This window comes from Mytilus trossulus, chromosome 10 (genome assembly GCF_036588685.1).
Source record: "Mytilus trossulus isolate FHL-02 chromosome 10, PNRI_Mtr1.1.1.hap1, whole genome shotgun sequence".
Lineage (NCBI taxonomy): Eukaryota > Metazoa > Mollusca > Bivalvia > Mytilida > Mytilidae > Mytilus > Mytilus trossulus.
In genome coordinates this window covers 28,702,326-28,728,934 of record NC_086382.1, presented here as the reverse complement: position 1 = coordinate 28,728,934, position 26,609 = coordinate 28,702,326, and the positions used below count along the sequence as shown (strand labels likewise).

General features: G+C 32.7%; 1 protein-coding gene across 1 annotated transcript; it reads left to right on the top strand.

Moving 5' to 3' along the window:
• Positions 1–26,609, top strand: LOC134687171 (thymidine phosphorylase-like). The gene is made up of 8 exons (XM_063547221.1): positions 1–254; positions 18,086–18,288; positions 18,855–19,083; positions 19,733–19,851; positions 20,675–20,837; positions 21,484–21,711; positions 22,892–23,032; positions 24,496–26,609. Exons 1-8 carry the CDS (start codon positions 110–112, stop codon positions 24,630–24,632), a joined length of 1,365 nt encoding a protein of 454 aa, XP_063403291.1. The 5' UTR covers positions 1–109; the 3' UTR covers positions 24,633–26,609.

The following is a 26,609-nucleotide window of genomic DNA, read 5'->3' as shown; positions in this document are numbered from 1 at the left end:
TCCAGATTCCGGACAACCACATGGCTCATGTTCATTGATTTACTAAACATTGTAAACAAGTAGTAGTAGAAAGTCGGTCACTCACAGTTGTCCCTTTCATTCTTTCACGATGTCGGAACCAAATAACAACCAAGTAAAATACACAATCCCAGAATTGATTATAAAGAAGCGAAATGGACAAAAATTGTCAAAGGACGAGATAGAATTTTTTGTGCAATCTGTAGTGAATGGGCATGTCCAAGAATCCCAGATCGGTAAGTCTATTTTAAAAATGCATGTTTCGTGTTTTTTCTCGATTTATGGGAAAATTGACGATTTACATTTTAGTGAATAACAACCAAAAATAAAACATAAGATTGATTATAAGTTTTAAGTAAATTATTCATTTTACATGTTTAAGTACATAATTATTTTAAAATAAGTATATGTTATATAGTTTGCAGAAATACTAAATCCGTGAATTATCTATCAGATTTTTGAAAAATGTAGCAAATAGCTATGTTTAAACATGAAAAAATAAACAGTACTCCAAAGTTTACCTTCTGCTACTTTTTATTGAAAAAAAATAAAAAAAAACATGCATTTCATTTTGAATCGTCGCTTTTTTTTAATGAAATTAAAAAAGTAGAATTTAACAGTGTAGTTTCTTTTCTCCTTATATCTTTTATACATGCACATCTTTTTAGTTCTTGAAAAGACTTGATTTTGTAACGATTTGACTACAATATCTAAGCAATAAATATATTTGTTGACATATGTAATTTTTGTACCCTATTTGTGTTGAATAACAGATGCATGGATGTATATTAATACCAATAGAGAGATGCAAGTAATAAATTTATTGCATTCGCAATCGCATGTTTTGAAAATCCTAGAACTACCTCCGACATCTATCATATCATTGACGAAACTTTTATAAATCGTCTCTTCAAATTTATTGAAAATAGGTAGCTTTTCATATGTTTGAGCTTCTACAATTGTATTATTATTTGATGTAACAGCTTTTGATATATGTGGAAAAAAATATCGTACATATGATATAAATTGATTGAGTTAAAATGTAAAAATTTAAGTTAAAATTATGTAAATTTTTCTTTTATTACCTCTTTTGTCCACTTATAAATCAAATGATAAAGCAAAAGTACAAGACAATCGGGGATAAAATTAAATGTAAAGACACGTAGTTATCTGATTGAGGACTTGGCGGTACATGCGGTAGTTAACAATTTAATGATGCAATGTTTGGAGTATTTCACTTCCGATTGCCGGACTCCTTCTAATGTAAAAACTTACGCACAATAAAAACATAACAACAAAAGCTTATATAACACAATACTAATGACTCGGAACGGATCAAAGATGTGTGTGTGTGTAATAAAAGATTATTGTACACAAATTTATTCTTAGTAGAAATAATTTGACAAAAGGAAATACGTATACTTAGAGAAATGTCTTAAGATGTTTTCAAAAGTTCTTATCCCAATTCAAAAGCAATACATTTTTTGGACAATTTTTGGCATTGAGGGTAAAATCTTGCAAACCGTACGATTCAAAGAATATCGGGTTTAACACAAGAGTAATGACTTGTTCCTGATAAAATAGTTCATTTGTCAAAGTCCAAAAAATATCCGAAACAAGAAAACATTTTTTTTATTTGTTTTTCATAGAAATACCATTTTCGAATTTTCAGCGCTTTCGCATGTCCGCTATTTCACAACAATTGACGAAATCTCTTTAAATTCCCTGTGACCAATGAAGGTGTTTTTTTTACGATTTTCACAATTTCAGCTTTACACGTTGTTTGGTTGTAGACCGCCTTGTTTTAAGTAGCGAAAAGCGATACTAAACATGCTTAAATTGATTTTGGCTTTTTTCGTTTGAATTTTTTTACATTGTCTTATCGGGGCCTTTTATAGCTGACTATGCGGTATGGGCTTTGCTCATTGTTGAAGGCCGTACGGTGACCAATAGTTGTTAATGTGTGTGTCAATCATACCACATCTTCTTTTTTATATTGCTTACACTGTAAGTTTTAACGGACAGTTTTAAACATGTAATTATATTTTCCGTTTCAAACCCATCCATTTTTACCTGATCCTGTCTCGTTTCTAGATTTGCAAATTTCATGCAGGAAACCTGTTTTTTTTTTGGCCGATCAATGCATTTGAATGGGAGCATAAAGTTTGACCCCCCCCCCTTTTAATCTGGGTTGGGAACCCCTTTTTTAAAATGGCTGGATCCGCAGCTGCTTTTTGATATGAAAAAAATATCCTATTTGATACATGTTCAATTGATAAAAATACAAACATTGTGACTGGTACACACATTATATCATAGACTTATAAATCTTGTCTAGTCCGGCCTATAGATAAAGAGACCCGGACAAACAGATAAATGATTAAGTATGAAATGTTTAAGATTACCGGCTTCACATTTCCTGTTACCAATATTTTCTAAATATAGCTGTTATCAGTATTCTCTAAATATAAATAGTATCTAAGTAAGATTTTTGTACTTTTCACATTTAGGGGCTCATTTAGGGACAATTTGGACATATCCGTGTTGACACTTTAAATAATGACTAATATTATTTAAGCCTTTTAGTTTTAACATTTAAACATACCTCTTGCACGTTAAAGACACCTCTGTAAATTTTGAAAAAGAGAAAATTGATGCCGCTACAAGGCAGCACTCGTACTCGCAAAGTGGAAGTATAAGTTGCCAAACTTGTTTCCCAATCCACTACAAATAAATATGTTTAAACTGACTGTTTCGCTATTCAAAGTATTGTTGGTCTGGGAAATACTTTGATGACATCTATGAGTGCATTCCAAATTTTGTTTTAGTGAGTCTTCAATTATACGATACCAATAATATGACGGTTGCATTTCTAAGACATGCAGTAGTGCCTGTCCCAAGTCAGGAGCCTGTAATTCAGTGGTTGTCGTTTGTTTATGTGTTACATATTTTTTTTCGTTCTTTTTTACATAAATAAGGCCGTTAGTTTTCTCTTTTGAATTGTTTTACATTGTCTTATCGGTGCCTTTTATAGCTGACTATGCGGTATGGGCTTTGCTCATTTTTGAAGGCCATACGGTGACCTATAGTTGTTAATGTCTGTGTCATTTGGTCTTTTGTGGATAGTTGTCTCATTGACAATCATACCACATCTTCTTTTTATATTACTTACACTGCAAGATTTAACGGACAGTTTTAAACATATGTAAATCAATCTATAGAAATCATTGTCAAACTATAATTTAAAACGAGTCTGGCAGACCATGGACGATTTTTTCTTTATCCAGCCTTCACTTTCCGTTTATAAAGCAACAGATGTCACACGTATTGAAACAGTTGCCGTTAATCGTTTCCTCGAAGATTTATTAAGTAAACAAAGTTCACAGCCTTAAAAATGCGTCACAATTTGCGAACAGCACAACAAATGATTCACAATGTGCGCACAGCATAACAAATGAATCACAATGTGCGAACAACATAACAAATGATCCACAATGTGTGCACAGCATAACAAATGATTCACAACGTGCGCACTGCATAACAAATGATTCACAATGTGCGCACATCATAACTAATGATTCCCAATGTGCAAACAGCATAACAAATGATCCATAATGTGCACACATCATAACAAATGATTCACAATGTGCGCACATCATAACAAATGATTCCCAATGTGCAAACAGCTTAAATTATCCACAATGTGCGCACAGCATAAAATATGATTCACAACGTGCGAACAGCTCAACATATGATTCACAATGTGCGCACAATATAACAAATGATCAACAATATGCGCACAGCATAACAAATGAATCACAATGTGCGCACAACATAACAAATGATCCACAATGTGCGCACAGCATAACAAATGGATTACGATGTGCTTACAGCTCAACAAATGATTCACAATAAGCGTACAGCATAACAAATGATTCACAATGTGCGAAAAGCTCAACAAATGATTCACAATGTGCGCACAACATAACAAATGCGTCACAGTGTGCAAACAGCACAACAAAAAATTCCCAATATGCGAACAGTATAACAAATGATTCACAATGTGCGAAAAGCTCAACAAATGATTCACAATGAGCTTACAGCTCAACAAATGATTCACAATGTGCGCACAGCATAACAAATGATTCACAATGAGCTTACAGCTCAACAAATGATTCACAATGTGCGCACAGTATAACAATTGATTCACAATGTGCTTACAGCTCAACAAACGAATCACAATAAGCGTACAGCATAAAAAATGATTCACAATGTGCGAAAAGCTCAACAAATGATTCACAATGTGCGCACAGCATAACAAATGCGTCAGTGTGCACACGGCTCAACAAATGATTCCCAATATGCGAACAGTAAAACAAATTAATAACAATGTGCGAACAACATAAAAAATGATTCACAATGAGCTGACAGCTCAACAAATGATTCACAATGTGCGCACAGTATAACAATTGATTCACAATGTGCTTATAGCTCAACAAATGATTCACAATGTGCGCACAGCATAACAAATGATTCACAATGTGCGCACAGCATAACAAATGATTCACAATGACATTACAGCTCAACAAATGTTTCACAATGTGCGCAGAGTATAACAATTGATTCACAATGTGCTTACAGCTCAACAAATGATTCACAATGTGCGCCCATCATAGCAAATGATTCACTATGTGCGCTCAGCATATAAAATGATTCACAATGTGCGAACAGCTTAACAAATGCGTCACAATGTGCGCACAGCATAACAAATGAGGCACAATTCGTGCACAGCATAACCGATGACCGCAATGTGCTTGTCAGCGTTAAATTATTAAGATACATTAATACTGCGATGCCATAGGTGAATCAAAAAATATTTTAATATTATTTCTTGAAACATAAGGTGTCATTTTTTAGCCGGATTTCCATAACGTATACGTACATTTGTACTCTTTTGTTCATGATCATTCGTTGCCATCTTTATTTATTCGCTACTTAAATTTAAATCACTTTATATTTATTAGACATTTAGATATTTATCATCTTTTTTTGTGTTCATTTTTTTGCTAATTAAAAAAAGCTAGCAGCAAAAAGTGAAGCAAATTAAAGCATTTTTTTTAAGTCTGAAAAAGACCTACCCTGACTGTGACGGTACAAATTCATTTCGAAAACGCGCTATTGACGTACAGAAAACATTCAAAGAAGGTCAAATGAATATTTTGTAGATACATGTATCATTATTATCGTTTAAAGCTTTTTGCACGTATACCAGTTGTTAACTTCTGTTTAGTTACGTATTTTTCGTTTTGAAAGCAATTTTAAGGAAGGTTTTGTGACTTCGGTTTGTAAGCGTACGTGCGTTTTTACACAGTTACATGCATACAATGTGTAAAATTCAAACAACTTTTATAGTTTTCACTATTAATAAATCGACTCCTCTCAGCTTGTTGTTATGCATCGCTCCGGAACGCACGATTAACGTGCAGAATCAATTGTGCGGCGGTTAACCCCCCGTGATTTACCTCGAACCGAAATACATCAAAGAAAGATTTTAAAAGTAATTTTTAACCTTTAAGTTTGAATATACCTGATAAGCAAGGACGATAGGCTAACAATTGATAGTTTTCAGTTAAGTAGAGTTGATTTTATTTGTTTTCGAGTTTTGACAAAAAGGTATGAGTTTGCACCAACGAGACAATAACCCAACAACACAAAAATTAACACGTCTAGAAGTCAACGTTCGTCCTTCAACAAATGGGCAAGTGTCGTGTTTTATGTTTACCAGTATACATGGTATACGTGCACACAGTTGATCGGAAGGATTTTTTTTCTTCTTGCGTACAATCTTTCTGCGTTTGTGAAAATTTATTAAATTTCCTTTCCTATCTACAGTTATGAATGGAAATATTCCTTTATGTTTGATGCGAAAGAAAAGATTTTCCGGCTCACAGTATTTTTTTTAAAAATTATTTTTGTTGAAATATTTGAACAAAATGAAAGAAAAGATTTTCCGGCTCATAGTAGTTTTTTTTAAATTATTTTTGTTGAAATATTTGAACAAAATGAAATGATAGATTTCTCTTGTAGCTGCAATTAGGTATGGGGTAATCGTAATCTGTAATCGTAATCGATTGTAATTGATTACATTTTTTTTAGAGTAATCTGTAATCAACCAACTTTTCGTCGATTTTAATCGATTACAGCAAAAAATAGGATGCAGACTGCAATTATTATGATTACACGAGTGTAATGATTACACGAGTGTAATGATTACACGAGTGTAAATCGTTCATAAGCAATAATGTATAAATATAAAATATCTTAAACATTGTTTGTCAAAGAGAAAGGGAAATTGGTAATTTTGTTTTCGTTTTTGGCTGAAATAATATAAACAGAAACAAATCGTAAATAAAACAAAACGAATAAATCGTAAATAGAAACAATAAAGGAGGTTATATGATCTCATTTATTATAACCTCATTGGTGAAAGGTTACAAAACTTGGATTATAGCTCTCCATCTTTTATACAAGCTTTGGATTTCAAATATTTTGGCCACGAGCATCACTGAATAGACATGTATTGTCGAAATGCGCATCTGGTATAAGAAAATTGGTACCGTTAATTTTATGACAACAAAAATACCACAAAAGTCATCCCAAATAAATTCAAATCTTTCCACTAGACGTTCAAGATTTCAGTATCCGAGGACTCGAGTACTCGCGAGTATCATGACCGAGTTCTCGAGTATTAAATGTCAGATGTTTATATATCCCTACGAAATACATAAACCGTTTATTAAACTAAATTAACACCATAATAGAAGATCTGTTGTTTTTGTCTTTTGGCATTTGTTTAAATTGTGTTGTCGTTTTTGTCTATAACATGGAAAACTTAACATGGAAAACTTAAGCCCAACCATGAATAAAACTACATGTAATTATATAAATCGTTCATATAACAAATTAACACTAGAATGTGAAATCTAAAGACACAGCATGTGAGCAAATTAACTCAAATCGTTTATAGAACAAATTCACACCGGAATATAAAGTCTTGTGGCTTGATTTTTAAATGTGCGACCAGAATTTTCTCAAAGTGGCCAGTTGTCTCTAGCTAGTGATCAGAAACCAACATAGGGAACATTGTAGAGGACCTTCCCTTGTTTTTTTTTCTAGCGAATCATTGCATTATGAAAGTGTTTTTTTTTTCTAAACCAATCTTTTTAAAAAATTGATAGAAATAATAATAACAATATGATTGTCAATAGTATAACAATATGAACTTTGTTTTACTAAAATCTTCCAATATAAATCAATCTTTTGAAAATTCTAACGTTTCGCCTTGGAGTTTCAGAGCAGTATATTGCAAATATCCGATATGAAAGCGACTATAAATTCTCCTGGCTCAACCAAATTAGACTTGGTTTAAGAGACATTTTTTTTCTCTTGGTGGGGTTAATTAAATAACTTATAATTTCTGGGGACACTTCAAAAGCTCAATTGCAACATTTTCTCTTGGTGGGGTTAAGTATGTAACTAATAATATTTTGGGTACACTTCAAAAGCTCCTTGCTCCTTGTTCAATTATTTTTTAGGAAGCATTTACGTTATAGTCTTAAAGGGGCCTCTGGTTTTTTGTTTTTTTTTCATAAGTGAAGACATGTTGACTGTATGTACAGTTAATAACATACCATAATAAACGACCAGTGTCATTTTGTTGATCTAAAAGCGACGTAAATATCAGTACAAGTTTGAAAGAAAAATATAGGATGATGAAATTGGTCACGTGTTCACTTGACATTTTTGTACTCATACAGGTTGATAAAATGTGAGAGTAAAAAAAAATATGTTGTCAACTATACATTACCTTAAGATGATAAAATGTGAAACAATTCAAACGTGAAAACGACGGAATAATTCATAACAATAAATCAAACGAATAACATGTTAATTTTACGCAGGGTGTAAAAAGGGGGGGGGGGGGGGGGTTATTTGCACGGAAGAACGCGAAATAAAATTGCCTTTTCACGATGAACGGACAATTAAAACTGTCTTGCACGTTGATCTGTTTACCGATTTCACGAAACACGGTGAATAACGAACCTTTTTCACGGCTGCACGTGAAATAAAAATGACAAAAAAACACGTTGCACGAAAATAACCCTTTACCATGCACCCTCTATTACATTATTGTACATTGTTGATAGTGTATATGATTTTCTATTTCTCATTTCCATCTGGTTTGATATATAAAGGCAACAGCAGTATACTGGTGTTCAATGGTCCAAAATCGATTGAGAGTAAACAAATCCGGGTTACAAACTAAAACCGAAGGAAATACATCAACTATAAGAGGAAAACAATATATCCACCAGCGTGAAAATGACGGGGATATAGGCAGCTACATGTTTAGTAATGCCTTCAACAATGAACAATGGGCAGTAACGTGACAATTGAGCAAAAAACAGCAGAACTAAAATAAAAAAACAACATACAAGATTATTAGAGGCCAGAGGCTGCGCACTTAGGACAGGCGCATAAGTGCGACGGCATTTAAACATGTTTTGTGAGATCTAAACGTTCCTTTATGCCTCTAGTCAATACAGAATAAACAAAGCAATAAGCACAGTAAAACTCTGTGCAAAGAAGTTCGAATCCGATGTCAGAAAAGGTAACGAAAGAAAATAAGCGAAATGACAATGATAAGATATGGGCATGAATTTAACCATTCATAAAGTTTCTGTAGTTACCCGGTGATAAATTTAGAAACCGAGGTTGCAACTTTCGCTTGCAGGGACAGATCCAGGAAAAATAACGGGTGGGGGTAATCCATTAAAACTGGTGAGATGATTTTTTGGGGGATAATTATATTAATATTGAGGAACATGAAATTTGTTTTTATTTTGGCGATCGAAGATCGAGAGGGGTCTTCTATGCCATAACGACAAAAGTGAGTTCATATAGATTTTGCTGTTCTTTTAAATCCCCATTACTGTTTTTTTTTTAATTTTTATAAAAGGATGACAGTCTAATTTAAACACTTAAATTCGGTGAAATTACTCTTTCATAATATTTATAGCCTTTATTCAGGTCAATGTCATGAAGTGTTTTCTTTGCTTATATAGACTGAAATTGGGGTTCAAAATATGCCAAACCTACTTTCGAAAATAAAAATTAGTTTGATTTATATTTTCAAGAACAAAATAAATTAAATCTATCTCTAATGTTTGGCATACAAATGCGGTAATTATTCCAGGAAATTGCAAGCTGTTGAATTTTAAAGTGCATGCCATTTACAGTTCATGGTCACAGTCTTTTTATATTTCCATATTTACATACTGCACAAAGTAAATGTTTACACAAATGTGCCTTTGGCGTTTTTATGCGACCACAATGTTGATAGTACATACATTTTATGGTTTTATGTCACTGTTATTGTTTCTTAAAGGAATGATTAACTTTTGTTTCAGCTGACATATATTTATAAATCTGTACACAAAGGTTGGTTTTGACTTTTTGCGCGCGACATGGTCAAGAATTTTTCATGTTCAGTATTACATTTCGTCAAATTTTTGCGCCTGTCAGGCGTCGTCTTGATCGTTCCCTATACGATTCCGTACTTCAAACTGTCCAGTTCACTTGGCCTTAGAACTTGGTAATGTACAATGTATGGTGTTCTTATCTGATTTTCCTCTTGCTGACAAGAGCTCATCGAAATAACTTCAGATTTGAAGTATTTCAGACAATACATATCAATACAGAGTCCTAAAAACAAATTGAGACCGTCATCATAATGATCTCATAAGTTTCTTTACATTTCACATGCAGCTATTACTGAAACAATTTTAGCTGCTAATTATACGTCTTTGTTTATATATCACAACACGTGGAAGTCATTTTTTCAGCCATATTTAATATTGAAATGTCTATGTATTATAAACTCCGTTGATTGAACAAGAAATTGCAATACTGATATCACCATTATTCTGGGCAAGCTTTGGCGATAACATATTCAACCCCGCCACACGTACATTCTCTATGTGCCTTTCCCAAGACATGAGCCTGTAGCTTATGGTTTTTCGTTGGTTCATGTCCGACCTATTTTTTCGAAAATTGTTTTGTTATATATTAGGCCGTCAATTTTCTCAATGGAATTGTTTCCTGTTTGTCATGTCAGGGTCTTTCATAGCCGATTATTTTGTTTTTTTTTTCCTCATTATTAAAGGCCGTACGGTTGCGTTTAATAACTTACATCCACTTCACTTGAACTTTGATGGATAGTTGTCTCATTGGCAATAATACCACATCTCCTTGATTTATTTATATTTACTCTGGGAAGTATTTTCGTTTTATTTTGACTGAAAATGTGTCATCATAATGGTCTCATAAGTTTCTTTACATTTCACATGTAGCTATTACTGAAACAAATTTAGCTGCCAATTATACGTCTTTGCTTATATATCACAACACGTGGAAGTCATTTTTTCAGCCATATTTAATATTGAAATGTCTATGTATTATAAACTCCGTTGATTGAACAAGAATTTAGAAATTGCAATAATATCACCATTATTCTGGGCAAGCTTTGGCGATAACATATTCAACCCCGCCACACGAACATTCTCTATGTGCCTTTCCCAAGACATGAGCCTGTAGCTTATGGTTTTTCGTTGGTTCATGTCCGTTCTATTATTTCGAAAATTGTTTTGTTATATATTAGGCCGTCAGTTTTTTCAATGGAATTGTTTCCTGTTTGTCATGTCATGGTCTTTCATAGCCGATTATTCTGTTTCTTTTTTCTCATTATTAAAGGCCGTACGGTTGCGTTTAATAACTTACATCCACTTTATTTAAAATTTGATGGAAAGTTGTCTCATTGGCAATAAAACCACATCTCCTTGATTTATTTATATTTACTGTGAGAAGTATTGTCGTTTTATTTTGACTTAAAATGTGGAACACGTTTATCTTGATAAAGGTATGGAATGAAATGCTGACAAAGATTAATGGCGACAATATTACTTCTGCATACTTATACTATTTTAAAACAATTGTGCCCTTGATATAGGACAGGTTTTGAACCTTACACAACCTGCTATGATTTAGCTTTTTACAACAAAGTGATTTTTTTTCTGTCTTGTTATTCGTCTTTATGTTCTTTGTCTCTAATATAATAGATCTCCACATGTGTACCAATAGTTACAGTCTTTCAGCAAAAAAAGCAAGAATATCTGGTATGTTTGTCAATGAGCAAACTATCCAGCTGGCTTCAAATCATACAAAGATTTTTAAAGACTTTTTATCGCAGTGTGCACGGCCTACAACAATATAAATATAAAAACCCATACCTTAAAGTCATCTAAAAAGGACCCAATGTGAAAAAATATAAAACAATTCTAACGAGAAAACTTTGTGGCATAATTTGTGACAATACAATTTACGAAAATAAAATATGGCAGGCTCGAACTAACGACAGCCACTATTTAACAGGGTACCGACTACAGAGACAGGCACATACCAATGTTGAGGGATTTAAAAAATTATATATAGGAAGATGTGGCACGAGTGCCAATGAGACAACTCTCTATCCAGATAACAATTTAAAAAAGTAAACCATTATAGGTCAATGTACGGCCTTCAACACGGAGCCTTGGGTCACACCGAACAACAAGCTATAAAGGGCCTCAAAATTCTTGTGTAAAACCATTCAAACGGGAAAACCAACGGTCTAATATATATAAAAAAACGAGAAACGAGAAACACGTATAAATTATATAAACAAAACGACAACTACTTGTACATCAGCTTCCTGACTTAGGACAGGTGCAAACATTTGCTGCGGGATTAAACGTTTTAATGGTACCAAACCTTCTCTCTTTTTCTGATACAATAGCATAACATCACAACATAGAAAAACACACGATAAAATATCAATTGGAAGGCTTAACTCAATAAAAAAACGTAAATATGTTTTGTAGACGCCCACCTCCCCTATCATCGGACTCGACATAAAAGCTAACTGTTTAAATCAATTATACACGAAGCACAGAAAAACAGAACCTAATAAAGAAAATATAGACACCAGCCTAGGACGCAAGGCACGCATCGATATGAATAATCGCAGTTTTCTATAGTACTGTTGCTGTAAACTTGTTCAAAGGAAATTACAAATAATGAATACATCATATTTTCCCAGACTGCTGTATCATTGTTTACAAATAGACTTCAAATTATATGCAAATTTGACAACAACCAATATAAATTTAGATGATGTGGTGTGATTTTGAGTGAGACATCTGTCCACTAGAAAAAAAAAAGCGTGGTAGACGTTGGCGACTAAAGGTAATGCACTGTACGCCCTGTATCAAAGAGCAAAACCCTCAACGCATAACAACCTACAAATACATTAACTTAACATATTGATCTTTTGTTTTGTTAATTAAATAACTCCAAGGTAATCCTGTGTATTCTTCTTGATTTTAATGGAGGAAGGTGTTAAGTTAACCATGAACTGGTCCGCCATTCCATCTATAGCTTTGCACCGAAGGAAAGTCAGTGTAGCGATAAGGGAACACAACAAGGGTCAAGTTTAGTATTAACCACAGTTTCATAGATAATGTCATAAGCATGTAAGCATCATACCTAGAAGTGTTCGGTCTTATTTGTGAATTTTTATTCCCCAATTTTATGCCTAATCTATTCAGATGTTTTTCCAATCAAAATAACTGACTTTAAACAGTTATTTTAAATATTATAGTTCGAATATTCTGTTATAATTGCCTGATTTAAACTCCTTATTTTTACCCTCGAACAGGACTTAAAACTGATTTTGTTAGTATTCGATAAGGAAGTTACCTTTTTGCAGTTTCTATTTAAATCATCAATTTGCCACTGCACTGTCGATAAAGGATCAAAATAGTCTTACTGATTAAAACACAGGTGCATCCGTACCTTTCGTTACCTTATGTTAATTTACATCAGATTCATTACACAACCAGGCTTCGGCAATTAACCAAGATTAAATTGTATAATGTCTTAAAGGTTATACGTTCTGACCGAATTTCTCATTGTATTTTATTTACGATATCATTGCGATGGTTTGAAGCTAAGCGCTTCTACCTACCGTGCAAGGGCTGTGTATAGCTATATAGCCAGTCAAGGTCATTAAAAATTTTCATCGTCGTCTAATACTAAGCGCTTCGAACGTTTTACGGTGTCATGTCGAATTCTCTTATTATGATGATTTTTTTCATTGGAAGTCCTCAAGATCTGAAACGTTTCTTAATTTTTATTAGATAAAATAATTATGGCAACAATAATTTTGTTCACGCATCGTTGTACAAATAACGGAATTTGATGCGACTGTCATAAAAGTGTGAGGTTTAGCACTATTAAACCAGGTTCAATCAACCATTTTCTACATTTATATTAGTATTTTATTGTCAATTTCAGGCAAGCATAACACAATTACAAAACCCCTTAATAACACAGTTTAATTATGAAACTATAAGAATCAAAAACCCTTGAAAAAATACTTCTCTAACATTATCTCCCATATATATGATTTAGCAATGCTTTGAAGACTATTGAGATTGCGAAAATAGCAATGAAAGGAAAGGGGTCGCGTTTATGGTATGCATATAATTGGTTGATTTTTAGGGAGTGAAGCATTTCACATTCAATTACACCTGTTTTCCACATTATCCGTTATCATTCTCGTCAAGTTCTATTTGTTGTTCCGTCTAAAAATACGAATATCATGACTATATGACAGTTTGATAAGAGGCGGTAAAGTGTAGGCTTCGTGCAATGTGTACGTCATTTCTGCAATCGGCGAGATATGTGTGCTTGTCCACTTTCACGTCCATGTCATATAGAATTAATAACATATTTAAATTATTTTCCAAAATGTACCATGCTATTTCAAGAATATAGTAAAAAGGTATGGAACACGTTTAGCGCATATTTTACTATCTTATTGACATGATGTTCAAGGTAGCCATTTTTGGTATAAATTAAAGAAGGAAAATCAAATATTGAGTTCCAATAAGAAAACTTATATAGAATATGCTTTCAGCAAATGAAAAGAAAGATTGCGGTCACTAGACTCGATTTTTTCTCTCTCTCGCTACATCACAAAAATGTCTAACTTTGAAAAATTTACATTTTCTTTAACATGTTTAATATGAAAAAAAGAAGAATGTGATATAATTGCCAACGAGGCAAATCTCAGCAAGATATATTATTAATAAAAAAACAAAACTAGGGAAGGTTTGGCGCGCCAGCAAACATGTTTAACTCCACCATATTCTGCATGCGTCTGTCCCAAGTCAGGTGCCTGTAATTTAGTAGTGGTTGGGTGGTGGTTATGATGAAACTTGATGAAAAAAAACGCAGGACAGGAGATTTGAGTTAAAAAAAAGAAAAAGGCAGGATGATAAACACTTTGAAAAAAAGGCAGGATGACAATTTATGTAACAAAAGAGTCAGGATATCAACTATTAAAAAGCAGGACCGAATAGATATGAAAAAAAAGGCAGGACTGAATAGGATTAAAAATAAAAAGGCAGGACAGAGATTACAACAAAAAAATATGCAGGACAATATTTTTCATCCTAATCCCCATAAAAACCCAAGTTCCCAAGTAAACATCAACGTAATTTTGTCCAGAAAGTAGGACAACCATATGCTACTTGTAAAAACAAATGTTTGACCATGAAATGTCTAATTGATGGATTGTCTCTTTCTTTCATTTTTTATATAATACATTTTGCTATCCAATTAATTATTTCGGCAAAAATAGAAATAGCATGCATGACCGACAATTGTACAGTATGTCTTAATGTTGTATAACATTCTTGATTTATTTTATTTTTGTCAAATCTCGGTCTTGCTTACTAATGATACTTTCATGACGTCACTAATATGCCGCATCTGTGAAAAGTTTACTGTCAACAAGGACAATTACTTAAATGTCCTATAACGAGGACTGTTTATATTAAACGTAACATGTTTTTTTTCCTATAAGACTTAAAATATTTTTTTTTTTGGGGGGGGGGGGGCAGTACAATTCCTTGATACGGTTTTTGCAAGTATATACCAAGTGTTTTTCTATTCTATTTTTGAATAATTTTAAATAATTCATAAACACAACAGAAAAAACCCACACAATTTGAATGCCTTGGCAACACGAACCCAGCCGAAAAGTGGGGGTATCAAGTGCTTCGGAATATTTGCAAATCTTGCTTCACATTTAACAATGACAATACTTAATTAGGGAACAATTGAAAAGCTGTTACATATGATACATTCGTTTTCTACAAAACCAATTGACCAGTAACCATGGTAACCTCGCTCCTTTACAGAACCCCTGATTCCATTTCCAACCATGAAGTAAGGGGCGGATCCAGCCATTTTAAAAAAGGGGGGTTCCCAACCCAGGATAAAGGGGGGGTCCAACTATATGTCCCCATTCAAATGCATTGATCGGCCGAAAAAAAGGGGGTTCCAACCCCCGGACCCCCCCCCCCCCCCCCCCCCCCCTTGGATCCGCGCCTGGAAGTTGAATTTCAATCAAATGGCAAGCATAGTTCAACCGTCCGGTGACACACAGTTGCCATTCAAATTAAAATGATGGACTCAGTTTTAATTTCCATTTTGAAAATATTTGAATAATGTGAACTGAAGAATAATATAATACAAGACACTCTTAATGATAGATAAATTTATAAAGCAGGCATGTTGTCAACAATAATATTGTAATGTTAACATGTGGTTTTCAATGCTACATGTTTGTATTGTCTATTGCTTTGTTATTACTGCCCCGAAAAATATTTTAACATGCTTATAGAAAAAAACATGTTACATAAATAAACTGACCCCGTTATAGGACGTTAAAGAAATTGCTTGTTGACAAAGAACTTTTCACAGATGCGGCATATTAGTGACGTCATGAAAGTATCATAAGCAAGACTTTGACAAGAAATAAAATAAATCAAGTTCGTTTTACAAAATTTACTTCCGAATACTATCTAATGACCAACCAGAGGCTTCTGTTCAAATATGGTAGAATTTCAGGATAGTTTGGGGAATGTAGGATCGCTATGTCTCGCCTTTACGACAAAAGTCACAAGCACGACAAAAGTTACCCACGATGATGTAAAATGACTTGTATTTTTTCTCTCTCGCGAAAACTCATTGAATAATCCTCGTATAATAACAAAAAATATAAACAGTTTTGTACATATTTGAAAACTGATTCACGGCCATGAACCATCATGTTATTATATGTCAAATTTTACCTCATTATGCTTTTAACATAAATTTTAGCGTATATTAGTATAATTATTTAAACTCAAAAGCCAGAAAAAACTACCCCCACCTTTTCATTCAAAGAAAAAAAGAAGAGAAAAAAAGAAAAAAAAACCGACTAAGAGAATGACCGGAAAGAAGTGTAGTGCATATAACCCAGACCTGTAGGGAGTTCAACGTAAAAACACCTATTCTTAGATCGGCCAGTTATTTATAGTGATGTTTACATGGCTTTGGCCTTGAAACAAATAACGGTACTTCAGTTGATAGTTATGACCATGACCTGTATATCTTTTGTGATAACAAGAAAACTATGTATAAAATGCAACCGACAAAACGTATTTACATTTAGTAGCCGTATTTAGCGAAACTGATTATTTTTTCACATGGTGTCGGCCGTCTGTCCTCAGTTTAATTAATATACACAATTCTTAACTTAAACCACTTGGTCACTTGGCTAACTCCGCAAGTTTAACATTTTGTCTACCCTTCAACACGAATTAAAATTGTATCGTTGCTCCTTATAAAACATAGGACTAAACAGTAAAAAATATGTTTTATGGCAATAATAGTTTGAAGCATATTTAATTTTAAACAAGAAAAAGTATTGTTTGTGTCTTTCTATGTTGTGATTTTACACTATTGTTTCAAGTCAGGATGAAGGTTGGAACCTATGAAAACGTTTAAACCCGCTGCATTTGTTTGCACCTCTCCTAGGTCAGAAATCTGATGTTCAGTAGTTGTCATTTGTTGATGTTGTTCATGAATGTGTCTTGTTTCTCGTCTTTTAAATAGATTAGACCGTTGTTTTTTTCCGTTTGAATAGTTTTACAAAAGTATTTTTTTAGGGCGCGTAAAAGCTTGGTGTTCAGTGTGAGCCAAAGCTCCATGTTGAAGACCGTACTTTGACCTGTAATGGTTTACTTTTACAAATTATAACTTGGATTGAGAGTTCTCTCTTTGGCACTCAAATCACATCTTCTAAATATCCAAGTAATCTTTTAGCAATGTTTGAGTATACTTCCGCCCAACGTGATTGCAACCCTCAAACATCATGAAAATATGGTCTTGATTAGAATTAAAAACTGGTCAAATACCATATATAGTTTAAATAAAAGTTAAAGACAAGTGAACGCTACATTTTGCATGTAGCGCGGGACGGAAGTACGTTTGTCAATGCGATATGATTTGAAAAATCAAAAAAGATTGCATCAGGTTTAAAAAGAAAATTCTTATTAAAAAAAAACTTAGACAGTCGAGATCCCCCAAATAAGCAGGACAAGGGTGGACATATTTTTTTTTTAGTTGCTCGTGACGTCATCAACGTTTTTTATTATTTATTTCTTAAAAAATAAATTTAGCATTAGATTATTATAAGGATTGGCTTCAATATTTTCTCTGCCTATTCTAAATAACCTCAAAAATGTGAAGCCCACTTTTAAATACAGTCTAGTATCACGCTACGAGGGTAAATCAGAGTAGATTGCAACTAGTTTTAATGCTATTTCTTCTGGGACAGAAAAATATTACAGTCACTCATTATAGTAGTTTAAATATTTTAGTCTGAAATGGTATTGACCTTTTTGTGGATCAGACAAGGTATATAAAACCCTGCAATGTCAATTTATCAAGAGTAGGGTTCCAAAAGGAATCAAAATTTATTTTAAGGACACCTCGTTAGTATAGTATTAAGCTATGTCTGTGATGCACTGATTATTTACCTAATTCATGTTAAAGTAAATTCCGTTTCTTTTAGGGGCCATGCTGATGGCTATGTATCTGAAGGAACTAAACATTGAAGAAACAACCAATCTGACGCGATCCATGATGGAATCAGGAGATATGCTTATGTGGCCAAAGGAACTTAGAGGCAAGTTGGTAGACAAACACAGTACCGGTGGAGTAGGTGACAAAATAAGTCTGGTATTGGCACCAGCTTTAGCAGCATGTGGAATGAAGGTGAGTGGTCTCCAAACAATTACGTCAAATACAAATGGATTTTGTTTTCCCCGGCATATATAACATTAACCGTATTCGGCACAACTTTTTGAAATTTTGGGTCATCAATTCTCTTCAAATTTGTACTTGTTTGGCTTTCTAACTATTTTGATCTGAACGTCCTGATGATGCTATATCAAATTATAAGTCTGGTACCTTTGATAACTATTCACGTCAAATTGTACGCCTAAATGACACGGCACTTGTCTCGGGGAAAAAAATCCCATATTCCGGACGTACCTTAATATAGTGTTAATAAAACACATTTATTATAAAGTGCCTTTGATGTAGATAGTATTTTTTTTTGCTGAGACAAGTGTGCCATAATCGATTTATGAATATCGAACAGTGGTATACTACTGTTGCTTTTATCTTTATGACGTAAATACAAAATTGAAGTACCCTATATGAGGTGTATTTAATTGTGGACAAGATCTGATAGGTCACAGACAACTCAAATTGTTGTAAACATCAATCAATTAATGATAGTTGATTGAGTAAACATGGTAAATGGGTATATTTTATAGGTGCCAATGATTTCTGGACGAGGACTGGGTCACACTGGGGGAACTCTTGACAAACTTGAAGCTATCCCAGGATTCATTGTTTGTATCGACCAATCACGGATGCAGGAGATAATTGACAGTGTCGGCTGCTGCATTGTGGGACAAACAAAATCATTAGTACCAGCAGACAAGATTTTTTATGCAACTCGTGATGTAACAGGGACCATTGATGACACATCTTTAATAGCAGGTATTTGTTGAAAACTGGTACTAGATAATACAACTGACAAAAGCACTAGATAAGAAACAAGTAAAAGCACTATACAAGAAACAAGTAAAAGCACCAAATAAGAACACTGGTAAAAATACAATAAGAAACTGGTTAAAGCACTAACTATAACAATTTAAATCATAAATAATATACAAATGCAGCATATAAGGCACACTGTTGGAAATTATTGTTTGCATTCATAATTATGTAGATAGACTTGAGGGAAGAAGGTTCAATTCAATTCAGATCATCACAAAAACTGAAAATTGCATTGAAAAAAAAGCAATATATTAAATTGTTCCATGCCTCCGAAGCGCTTTTCTACATTTACCTTCATCATGAATTCTCAAAGCCGAATATTAAGCCGAGAATATATAAGAACCGAAACAATTGGAGTTATCCCCGAGTTTAATTTCATATGTAGACCTTATCAGTGTATTAGTTCTATGAACATGATTAACGTATTAAACGTTTCTTGGGATATGATTGCAGTTGAAATTTCAATATATTTTAAGACCACGCAATTAAAAAAACAACAAAAACAAACATTATGGTTACTCTTGGAACAATCTAACAATATATATAATACTTGTATGGCTGAAATTAACCTGTGCTATACATATTTCAGCTTCTATAATTTCCAAGAAAGCCGCAGAACAGGTTGGGGCTTTAGTTCTAGATGTTAAATGTGGAAAGGGATCCTTTAACAAAACAGAGACAGCAGCCCGAGAACTAGCTTCGAAAATGGTACGACATTATTAACAATCTATTTGATTCGTTGTTAATTTTGTAAAGTCAATTGTCTTATTAATTGATGTCAATGTAATGTGTGTTTATTAAATGTATCAGTGCTTATTTCTGCTGTACGCAGTAAATCTCTTGAACCGGTAATCACTCGAGGGATTAACTTTTGTAATTACAATAAATGAAGTACATTTTGGCTACTTTCATTTAACCATGTTCAAATCTGATAAATCGAATAAGAAGAGAATTACCAGAAACAAACAAAAAACTGAAGGAATCACATGATTTCGATAAATGGCTTATGCCTTTACTTGCATATGATGTGTGTATTATACGTCTATGATAGACGTTTTTCAAGCATTGTATGCCTTTGCCCTAGAATACCATTCTGATGCTGTTGATATTGATATCTAAAATTTGTTTTGAATTAAACATTATGAGTTTATTTTCTTATAAAATCTTCTAACATGTTCACTCACAAAGTAAGTAATCACAAGATTTGGTAAATATGTCTCAGTCAGAATCTTGTGACTCGTACGTTTTTTCTGAAGAATGTATCGAAATTGACTAAAGAAGTAAATACCCGATTAAAAGTTTGGCTTGACGCAGCTGGAGATATAATCCTGGACGTCAAGCACTCAAGACAGTCATGCTATGACTTGTTGAACTGCATGTTTGATTTGGTGAACACCATTGGCAATAACATATTTATGCAAATGCCAGAAACGACATAGGTATAACCCGAAATGAAAATCCTAAATTCACAGTATGGTTTCGAATTCCGCCCCTAAAGAAACACAAACTTTTAATTGTTATTTCATTGAAGGTTAACATTGGAAATGGACTTGGGGTAAAGACAGTTGCATTAATTACAAAAATGGATTCGCCTATAGGGAATGCTATTGGAAATGCGCTTGAAGTTGTCGAAGCAATTGAATGTCTCCATGACAACGGACCTGATGATATTATGGATCTTGTGTATAGTTTAGGTAATTGAATGATACTGAACTTTCCAAAGGTTTAGTCTCTATTTATAACAAAGATATTTTTTTCATTTTTTTATTATTTAAACAACAGTATGTAAGGTTAAAAAAAAGACAACACAAGTATAGCGCTGTTCGAAATTCATAAATCGATTGAGAAAAAAAATCCGGATTACAAACTAAAATCTGAGGAAAACACATCAAATATAAGATGAGGACAACGACTCAACAGAAACACAACATTAATATGTAACATACACAGAAACGAACTATAATATAATAATGCCAATTTTTCTGACTTACTACAGGACATTTAAAAAAAAAAATGGTGAATTGAACCTGGTCTTGTGGCATGACAACCCTCGCGCTTTTATGGCAATCTTCAATTCAACATTAAAATGACAACATAACATGATAGGACTACAATATAAATAAATGGGAAAACATATAGAACAGAGAAACACAATAATAATAGCTTACAAAAGTTGCCAGGTTGAATTTCATTTTTGATTAGTGAAAATAAAACGTCAACCAGTTCGCTGTCCTTTCCCTTTTAAGCTTTTAAGTTTTGTCTAAGAATTATTCATGACCTGTTTATAACCAAATTTCAAAGAATCAAAGAAGACTTAAACAAGTGGTTTTTTTTCCATAGGAGCACAAGTATTGCATCAGAATTGTAAGACACTCTCCATAACAGAAGCACGCCACCAAATGATTGACATCATATCTTCTGGTGCTGCATTAAAAAAGTTCAGAGACATGATTGTTGCCCAAGGAGTCTCAGAACCAATTGCAGATAGCCTCTGTGCGCCTGGAGCGGATATGTTCAAGATTCTACCAAAAGCTCAAAATGTTACTGCAATAATTTGCAAGAAAGAAGGTATGTTTGCTTGACGCCTATACGATACAAAAGTAGGCCTAGCATTTGCTTAAAAATGTTAATAGTTTCGGAAATCCGTTAACGCCATCAAATCAGGTGCTTGAATTTGGACGCAACCTAGAGATGATATTCATACAAGCACAGGATATCAGCTGCATAGAATAATTTTCGATGCAAATTAAGATTGGTTATATTACTGTCCAATCATAGATAAAATTCAATTAATCACTGTAATTCGTACATATATCACGTTGACATGACGAACGAAATAAACTGCTTCTCGACAATGGTGCGATGAATTATATACTGCGACCTTATTTAGAACCTAAAAGAAAATGGGACCTTCAACATTTAAAAAGGCTTAAGGATTTTTGCAATAAGCACATTTCATTGATTTTGCGGCGAATGTGTACTGCTTCAAGAATGCTGTTTTGAAATTCCGAGAACACAATCTACGGGTGATTTGTTTTCTGGATGCATTTATCGACGAGTATTCAAACTTTTGAAATGATTTTCAGCAATATACTACCCACTTTTTAAAAAAACTACATTTTCAAAAGACTCTTCCGATATTTTACATGGCCAATTTATACTTATACTGGTAGATCATGTGTGTCTAAATCTCAAAGTGCTATTCTTTATATCCGTTATTTTTGCCTCTGTTTTGTATTTTACAATTTCAAAAATTCTCATGTCACTGTCAGAAACCATCTTGATAGCATGTATGAATTCTCGTTGGAATTGTTTTACATTGTCATTTCGGGACCTTTCATAGAAGAACCGTACGGTGACCTATAGTTGTTTATGTCTGTATCATTTTGGTCTCTTATGGACAGTTGTTTTATTGACAACCACATCTTTTTTATATGATCTGTTTGATCTCCTTTTTTTTTTTTTTACAATATAACCATTATACAATTCATTGATAAAAATATTATTTTTATAGTGAAAAGTTGTCTTTATTAATTAATTGTAAACAACATACAAATTATGATTGAAATATTTAATGTTTACTTATCTAGTTTCAAAAGTAAAATCACAGCAATGCTGAACTCCAAGGAAAACTGAAAACGGAAAGTCCCCAATCAAATGGCAAAATTCAATATTCAATAGCCTAACATTTAATTATAATCCAGGTACCTTTGATAGCCAATTAAAACATCATAATTTTATATTTTAGGTTCAGTTTTGGAAATTGATTCTTTGAGATGTGCCGAAATCAGCGGAAGACTAGGAGCAGGAAGATTCAAGTCATCGGATCCTATTAATTATGCAGTAGGATTGGAACTGTGTGTACATGTTGGAAGCAAAGTTAAAGAAGGTGGGTGTTAAGTGATTTTTTTTGTCTTAACATATTTATTAGCAAAACTTATATAACATAAAATAAATGCAAAAGAATACTCAACTGGTCTTAATATTTTAGCAACAGTTTAGTATGCTTATTTTCGTGGCTAACATCTCGAAATTGACAATGGTAGTCGCTTGAAAATTAATATGTACGATGCATTTTTCAGTTGTTAACATTTTTTGTGTGGCAACATTGCGGTACTACCTGCATAATGAGTTTATATCTCCAAGATGATACACATTTTAAGAATGCTTGTGTTTCTATTAAAATATTTTGATATAGGTTAAAATCGAGAATGAAATTACTTCCTATATTGACGCTTTTTAAAGTAGTAAATGAATTTTAAGCCGAAACAGGCAATTTGGTCTGAACAGGATCTGGTAAATCTGCACAATGAAATATCACTCAAGTTCAGTATTTTAGTGATTTTTTAGACTTGTCTACTGCGGTTAATTCATAATGTTCAATAGGTTAGCTTGCAGTCAATTAAGTAATGTTCAGGAGAATTTAAGACAATTCAGTATGATGTTGATATGTTCAGCTTAACAGCAGCTACTGACCATAGACTGAATATATCTGAATTTATTGCAATCGATTTGTCTCATCATAACTGCATTTATCACATTTGCTTAGTGTGACAAAAAGTCTGCAAACAATATTAAAATGTATTACTCAGTCTTTTATGCGCTGTTTATATCAAAATGACAGTTTTAGATCAAAAATGGTTTACTAGCTAATAATAAAATTAAACAATCCTTGAAAACAGTTTTACGACCGTCAAAATAATGATGTTTTGTGTTATGGACCTAGTGTGTTTTAGATACCTTTTTGATAACCAGAAAAAAAACTTGTAGTGCATGAGATCATAACATGTATGTTTTTTCACTAGTAAATAGTTATCAAAGGTACCAGGATTACAATTTAGTACACCAGACGCGCGCGTTTCGTCTACATAAGACTCATCAGTGACGCTCATATCAAAATATTTATAAAGCCAAACAAGTACAAAGTTAAAAAGCATTGAGGATCCTAAATTTCAAAAAGTTGTGCCAAATACGGCTAAAACGTCACACAAAGAGTACAACTAAACATATTGAAAGTAAAGTTAAAGCCTATGTTTTTTTCACTTTCTTTGCGAGATCCATCTGTAAAATAAAATTAAGCAGGTATACTCGCCTTTGTTTTGAAAGTGTCTTGTAGTTCGGTATTTTCGTTAATACTTGCTAGAAAAATTATGCATGAACAATCCTGAATATTGGCAATTGTTCTCCATTCGTTTGGTAAGTTTAAGTTTTTGATTTTGCCATTTGATTCAAGACTTTCCTTTTTGAGCTTTTCTCGGAGTTCAGTATTTTTGTGGTTTTTTTTTTGTATAAGGAATTAATTTAACACAGTCTCAATACAAATGTAATGATGTATGGTTGAATTTTTTTCAGGACAAACTTGGTTGAAGATTCATCATGATGCACCACTTCAGAAGGAGCTGATTGAAAATATTGATTCCATTCTTTCAGTGGTACCACCAGGTGAAGTTGTCGTAAATGGATCAAGAATTATTGATGTTGTCTCTTAAATTGGACATTTCTACACAATTGGAAAGCCATGCACTTGGTTTTCTGGTTCAACTATAAAATAGCCTACTTAATTAGGCTTGAACAATGATACATGATGATACATACCCTATGGGTCGTGGCTCATTGTTTGAGAGTGTGTTGACAAATTGTGACTTTAAAATATAAATGTAACTTTGGAAAGAAATTGTGTTTGAAAAAATGTATTTTAGTCACTATGGCAACCATTTTGTATCACATACCTGTAAATTACACAAGTCTTACGGTATAACGGAACAGAAAGGAAAAAAGGAGAGATTGTGCTATTCATTTTTATATAAAATTTACCATATGTTTGAACTTTGAAAGAGAGGGAACTGCTTACTTCTTTCGTGACAGCAACCATATAAGTAAGAGATCTGTAAAATATAATGAGAAAATTATTTTTAAAATGAACTTTGAAGCAATATTTGTTGATAGTATAGCATTTGTTTAATCCAACTAAACATGCAAACTTATTTCCAACTGTTTTTATTCTTTTAAAAGAATTGGCTTCAACTTTTTATAACATAACTTAAATCTTTAGCTAAATATTTAAAATGGTACTGGTCTATGTACAAGAGTACTCCATTTGAGAACTTTAAAACGTTCGTTGGTTCGACCATGGGTCAGACAAATAAGTATCTGCATTTATATACATGTATAAAGGGAATCTGGTAAATGGTTAAATGATTTAAAGGGATAATCTAATCTAATCAAAACATGGGATAGATAAGTTACATAAAGGGTTAAAGGGATTTTTTTTTTTAATAAAATCTAAATTTCTCGGAAAAGTTTTATTAATTATAAATGAAACTTTTTTTATGAAGACACACTATAACTCTTTGACAGAATTTAATTTATCTATTGCTATTTTGATTATTATGTACATAGTCTAACATTTTGTATTTATTGTATATAAGATACACAAAATAGGGCAACATATTTTTTTATATGTTTTGTTTTATTCACATTATCAAACAAAATACATAAATAATATTTCACATTTAAATGATTCAATGCAAGTTAATGTTTTACATTCGTTGTTCGTACATAATTTTTGTTTGCTCGCTCGTATTTTTGTTTGGTGTGTAATTTGTGTACTGTTCATCATTGTTCATATTACTTTTAAGAGAATCATTTAGTTTAATTTTAACTTTTAGGTGTTGAAATCTTTTGTTTTTTAGTCAAAACTGTATCATATCAAATCTTCAGTTTTAAGTTAAACCAAATAGGGGGGACATTTCATCAGTTTGAATAGTTGCATAATAAACATATATTTTAATATTCATCTTCATCAATAAGGTTCTGTTTATCATTCCGGTTGCTAGTCTCTTTTGGAAAGTTCTCGAAACTAATTTTCCTCAACATATCCATAAATATAACAAAAGGGAGATAACTCACAATTGTATATTGCAAACTACAGATCTTTTTAGCTATTAAAGATTTGTTTTTATTATATTTAACGCATTTTTAATAGTTCAAAATTGCAGCTTTGACGAATTAGGATGAATTTGTTAATTGCTTTAATTGTATTGGGGACGAAAGTAACATATTCAGAACATTTTTTTTAGAAAGCAAAGTATGCTAAATATTAACATAATATTTTTTTTTATATTTCTAACATTTTAAAAACTTCTGTCAGTACGTTTCCAGAGAGTTCATTTGTTTATATACTTACTCTGCCCGACTTTAATTGTTGTAACTCTTTTGGGGAGACAGAATCTCAGCAGTATGTGTAAAATGTAGCATTACCTGAATTCTGATTCTTTCAGACGTTTTTATTATATGTTTGGTTTTGGGATCTTATTTATTTATTATGTCAAACATATTCCGAAAGAAGGAAACGGCATTTTAATATTTAAAATTGCAACATGACATTGTATATATTATGTAAATATGTATTGTTTTGTGGAAACATATTATGTTCACTTTTATAATAAACACTTTATGCGTCTTAA

Coding starts and splice junctions, on each gene's coding strand:
- LOC134687171 (XM_063547221.1), top strand. CDS start 110: ATGTCGGAACCAAATAACAACCAAGTAAAATACACAATCCCAGAATTG. Junction 19,852..20,674: donor GAGAACTAGCTTCGAAAATG/GTACGACATTAT, acceptor ATTTCATTGAAG/GTTAACATTGGAAATGGACT. Junction 20,838..21,483: donor GGATCTTGTGTATAGTTTAG/GTAATTGAATGA, acceptor TTTTTTCCATAG/GAGCACAAGTATTGCATCAG.